At 45.7% G+C, this 5,809-nt stretch overlaps 1 protein-coding gene across 1 annotated transcript in view; it reads left to right on the top strand.

The window, feature by feature from the left end:
* VAV1 (vav 1 guanine nucleotide exchange factor) overlaps positions 1 to 1,188 on the top strand; it is a 57,837-nt gene extending 56,649 nt beyond the window's left edge. The window contains exon 27 of the mRNA XM_014530258.1: positions 880 to 1,188. Within this exon, the coding sequence (XP_014385744.1) occupies positions 880 to 933 (54 nt within the window). The 3' untranslated portion in view covers positions 934 to 1,188. The remainder of the gene's footprint in view (positions 1 to 879) is intronic.
* Positions 1,189 to 5,809: the final 4,621 nt, after the last annotated feature.

Below are 5,809 nucleotides of genomic sequence, written 5' to 3'. Positions count from 1 at the left end.
ACCCTTTTATGTAATGATGTTTACTTTGAATTTATATTAGTTCACACAAACACTCCATCCATGCTTTTGTTCCGGCCCTCCGGTCCAGTTTAAGAACCCATTTTGGCCCTCAAGTCAAAAAGTTTGCCCACCCCTGGGTTAGGAGCTTATGTCCTCCTGAGGGGAGACATGTGAAAAAGTGACCTAGAATATTGCTTAGGTGAAGAGTGTAGTTAAAGACCATGAAGGTAAGGTTAGTCTGCAGTAGAAGACAATTAGGGTTTGAGAGAGCCTTTGGGGGGTGTTTAGGAAGGTCTAAGCTGTAAAGCATTTATCCATCCACCCTGGCATCCATCCATCATTCCATCTATGCATCCATCCATCCATCCACCCAACCATGCATCCTTTCAATAAATATTCTTTAAGTGTATACTGTGTGCCAGGAACTATTCTAGGCTCTTGGCACTCAGTGGTGAATAAGACACAAGAATCTCTGCCTTATGGAGTTTATATTGTTGTGTGTGTGTGTGTGTGTGTGTGTGTGTTTGTGGGAGAGACAGGTAACAAGTCCATAAATAATAACATAAACAATCACTAGATGGAGACAAGTGCTGTGGAGAAACTACAGTGGAAAAAGGGCTGAATGTTGGGGTGAGTGGTGTTTGCAGTTTTAAACAGGAAGTCCTTACTGGTAAGGTACTGTGTGAGTAGAGAACAGTGTGTGTGTGTGTGTAGGGGGCGGTGGTCAGCTGTGCGTGTATCTGAGGGGTGTATTTTCTGGGGAGGAAGATATGGCAGGTGCAAAGGCCCTGAGGTGGGAGGAAACCTGCCTGCTGAGCCGAAGAACCACAGGAGGAATCGTGTACGGGCTGCCCTGACCCCTTCCTCGTCTCTTTCCAGATTGGCTGGTTCCCCTCTAACTATGTGGAGGAGGATTATTCTGAGTACTGCTAGCTCTGGCACACCGGCAGGAGGGCGAGAAGCTGCAGGCTGTGAGTCCAAGACGAGCAGGCTGCGTGGCCAGGGGCTGTGACAGGTCCCAGCGGGCGGAGAATCCGAGATGGACTACGAGGGCCTGCGTCCAGTTGACGGGGCTTCTGGGGCGATGCCCGGCCATGGTTAATTTATAACACACTGATTTCCCCTGGGGTCTCCTCGGGAAGGTGGGGCTCAAGGCAACCGCTTTGAATAAAATGATGAATGGAGGGACTGGTGTTGTTCAGGGGCCCTGCAAGGGGAAGAAGGGGAAGGGATGTTGGGGCACAGACAGACCCACCCACTGAACCCTGCCTTCCCGCCTTACCACCCTTCTCTGCCATTTAAAATAAGACCTGAAGGCCCCAGCCAGTTTGGCTCAGTGGCTAGAGCGTCGGCCTGCGGACCAAAGGGTCCCAGGTTCAATTCTGGTCAAGGGCACATGCCTGGGTTTCGGGCTCAGTCCAACGTGCAGGAGGCAGCCAATCAATGATTCCCTCTCATCATTGATGTTTCTATCTCTCTCTCCTTCTCTCTGAAATCAATAAAAATATATTTAAAAAAAAAAGACCTGAAGTAGGAAACGGACCCCCAGGTAGCAGAAAAGCATTTGACACTCACAGACTCTGGATCACAAAGCGTCACTCGCGTTTGCTTTTTCTGTAACGGAACTTGATTGCTAGTTGGAGCCCCTCTGATTCTGCCGGGAGGTCAACACTTTGTTTCAGTTGAGCCTGGGTCTCCTTAGTCAGTTCTCCCCAAGATCATGTTGACATCCCAGGGGCTGTGGCCCTGGGGTGTTGGGGAGACCACTGGGACCTGGTGCTGATCGTCTGTCACCCTGCCACCTGCTGCGGTGTCATTGCTTCTGCCTCACCTGTGGTTCCTCTGTGGCTTCCACCTCCCACTCAGGCTGTCTTTCCTTGAAGGTTGGGTGGAATGACTCTACCCCTGGGTTTCCCTGGGGTGGTCATTTGCAACCCTTTTCCTTCTCCAGAGCGTCCTGGTTGGGTGATACATTATATGGTCACTGTCTTCGGTTGGACTTTTCCAGAGGCAGCGCCCCGACAAGGACTGGGGGTTTTGTTTCACATACAGATGTCCAATTTTCCAGCACGATTTGTTGAAAAAGGCGATGCCTTTCTCTATAGAATCGCCTTTGTACCTTGGTTGAGAATCGATTTGCCATAGATGCGTGGGTCTATTTCTGGACTGTCTATTCTCTTTCATCGATCTGTGTCTCCTCTTTCACCATTACCACTCTGTCTCGATTCCTGTGGCTTTATAGCAGGTCTTGGACTCAGATAATAAAAGCCTGCGATCTCTCGGTTGGAGAATTTTTTGCCATCTGGAGTAGCTGGCAGTGAGACACAGTTTAGTTGGTGAGCCCAGCAGGTCCTGGCTCCTTGATATTTCATCGTTTGTTCATAAATCCTCTCCGTTTGCATTTTATCAGAGGCAGCAAGAAGAAGCCAGTGGACACTCTCAGTATTCTGCTGTATCACTGAGCTCGTTACATTCATTTCTTCTTCTCCGGGTTACTGCAGGTGACAGACTTTCTGCCGGCATGTAACATGGTGCCCCTTCCTTCCCGTTCCCAGCAGCGTTTTTCTGAAGGCCTCACTGGCCTCCTTCTCGGAGCTCCATTGGCTTTTAGTGACCCCAAGGCCCCGGGAAGGTCTCAGATGTGTGGTTGGAGCTAAGTCTCCTGTGCGGTTGTAGTCACATGGAGCTGGAGTGGGGCAGGGGTGGGGGGGCAGCTGGGTGCTGACCTGGTCTCTCTCTCTCTCTCTCTCTCTCTCTCTCTCTCTCTCATCATGGAGTCCAGGCTCCTCCATGAGCCTCTGCACAGGCTCGTTGGGGGTTGCTCACAGCGTGTTGGTAACAGGGAGGCCAGGCTGCATGTATGGAAGCTGAAGGAAAGCTTTCAGGTGTGTTCCAGCTCACAAGGAAGAAGCTGCACCACCTTTTTTTTTTTTTAATTAATCTTCACCCGAGAATATGTTTTCCATTGATTTTCAGAGTGTGGAAGGGAGGGAGGGAGTGGGGTAATTATTTAATGCATTTCCTCATTTCCTCCTTCTTGAGACTTCCTCAAAGTCAGTGGGATGCTGGAGGTAGCTCACAGTGGTTATGAAAGCTGTAAAATGTTCAGGAGTTCTGCATGCTGGTTGTTAAACACAGCAATGATTACATTATATAATCTCATACTTGAATAGGTTAAATTACAAACAGGTAATAAATGCATAATGCTCATCACTTCCTAATTATTTTATACATTTTGCTGTTATTTATGTTCTGTGGTTAGTCTATTGTATCTGCATGGCGGAACTACTATAGAATGCTGTGACGCTGCAGCTCTTCCCAACTCCGCGTTCAGCAGCATTAGGCCAGATAGTTCTTCCTTGGCTTTTCCCTCATGACCACAAGATGGCTGTTGCAGCTCCTCAGGTTATTAACCACATCTGTGTGCCGGGCAGGAGGAAGGGAACGCAGTCTTTCCCAGAAATCTCCAGCAGGTTAGGAACTCTCACTTCCCTAGAGCAATCACTTTAACTCTCTTAACGGTCTCTTTCCCCTATGTATTATCTCTATTTTATTAAATAAAATATTTATTTAGGCCCTGGCTGGTTTGGCTCAGTGGATAGAGCGTAAGCCTATGGACCAAAGGGTCCCAGGTTCGATTCAGGTCAAGGACCCTGGTCAGGGCTCATCCTCCCCGGCCCAGGCCCTGGTCAGGGCTCATGCAGGAGGCAACCAATCAATGTGTTTCTCTCACATCAATGTTTCCCTCTGTCTTTCCCTCTCTCTTCTACTCTCTCTGAAAAAGCAATGGAGAATATCCTCGGGTGAGGATTAACAAATATATAAATTATTTAGTTATTTCTATTACCCCCCCCCCTCCATTCATATATCTATTGTCTCTCAAGTAAGGAAGGTAAAGATTTATCTTTCTCTAGTGCTACCCTCACCTGCTCCACATGCTACACATATACAAACTTCCTTATTTCATATTCTAAGTATAGTTTTGGTACTACTTAATTTTTGAAATAGATTTTAACTTTACATTTAATATTTTAGCCCTGACCGGTTTGGCTCAGTGGATAGAGCGTCGGCCTGCAGACTCAAGGGTCCCAGGTTCAATTCCAGTCAAGGGCATGTACCTTGGTTTCGGGCACATCCCCAGTAGGGGGTGTGCAGGAGGCAGCTGATCGATGTTTCTCTCTCATCAATGTTTCTAACTCTCTATCCCTCTCTCCTCCTCTCTGTAAAAAATCAATAAAATATATTTAAAAAATATTTTAAAAACACCGAACCAACTAAATTACCTTTATCAGGTGATCAAGGTCAATATTAACTGTGATAAATCATGTTGATAGCATGTACCTTGGATGCATTTGATGCAAATGGCACTTTACCTCTGTGGTCTTCCTCCCAAGCACCTATAACCCAATCTAACAATGAGGGAAACGTCAAGCCCCAACTGAGGGGCATTCTACAAAATACTTGACCTACAAGACTGTTGAAGTCATCAAAAACAAGGATAGTTTGAGAAATTGTCATACCCCAGAGGAGCCTAAGGAAACAGAACAATCAAATGTAACGGGAATTTCCCAGAACAGAAGACGACATTGGGTAAAACTGAGGAAAGCTAAATAAACTATAGACTTTACTTAATGATCATGTATCAAGATTGGTCTGTTCATTGTAACAAATTTGCCATATTAAGGTAAGATGTTAGTGATAGGAGAATCTGGGTATTGGTACATGGGAACTCTCTAAACTATATGATCAATTTTACTGTCAATCTAAGACTTTTCTAAAAAGAAGTCTATTAAAATATTGAATTATTATTCAATGTTTATATTATGATGATTATTTATATTGTTCACAAAGTAGACCTTGTGTACTGAGACTACAACATTTTAAAAAATATATTTTTATTGATTTCAAAGAGGAAGGGAGAGAGAAACACCATTGAAAGAGAGAATCATTGATCGGCTGCCTCCTGCACACCCCCTACTGGGGATCAAGCCTGCACCTGGGCAGGTCCCCTGACCAGGAATCAAACCGTGACCTCCTGGTTCATAGGTCGATGCTCAACCACTGAGCCATGCTGGCCGGGCAAGCCTACAACATTTTGTTTTACCCAGTTAGCAGTTGCCTGTCTTCTGTTCACATAAATCTCTCAATGTACTCAAACACTTGGAGTAATTCACCAGCTGAATTTGTTTTTCAACTTCAAGCACCACTCCTTGTCCTCTTCCGTCCCCCTCAGTCAGTGCCCTGACCACTCCTGCTACACGGGAGTGTGAGAAGGCTTTTTTAGCTGGGCACCTTGCTTCCCTGACGAAATTAGTAAGGGTGGCTTCAGAAACAGCTTAGTCAGTAAAATAAAATAAATAGGTTTAGAGAAAAATATCAAACAATAATACGGCTGGAACTAAGTTTGAGAAACTTCTACTCCCTTTGCTCCATTCTCTTCTTATTTTTAGTGCTCAGAATTATACTTTTTGTTGTGACTCTTCCCTTCTGGCCATGGGACCTATGACCTGTGAGTGTTGGAGTGGTAAAACTTGGCAGTGGCTTCAGAAACAGCTTAGTCAGTAAAATAAAATAAAAAATGGGTTTAGAGAAAAATATCAAACAATAATATGGCTGGAAATAAGTTTGAGAAACTTCTACGCCCTTTGCTCCATTCTCCTCTTATTTTTATTGCTCGGAATTATACTTTTTGTTTTGACTCTCCCTTTCTGGCCATGGGACCTATGACCTGTGAGTGCTGGAGTGGTAAAACTCGGCAGCCCCAATCCATCTCCCAGCCCCAAACACCTGACAGTGTCTGTCCATCAAC

The sequence above is a fragment of the Myotis brandtii genome, unplaced genomic scaffold (genome assembly GCF_000412655.1).
Source record: "Myotis brandtii unplaced genomic scaffold, ASM41265v1 scaffold729, whole genome shotgun sequence".
NCBI classification, from domain to species: domain Eukaryota; kingdom Metazoa; phylum Chordata; class Mammalia; order Chiroptera; family Vespertilionidae; genus Myotis; species Myotis brandtii.
Note: the sequence above shows the minus strand (reverse complement) of the source record. Positions and strands in the feature narration are given on the sequence as shown.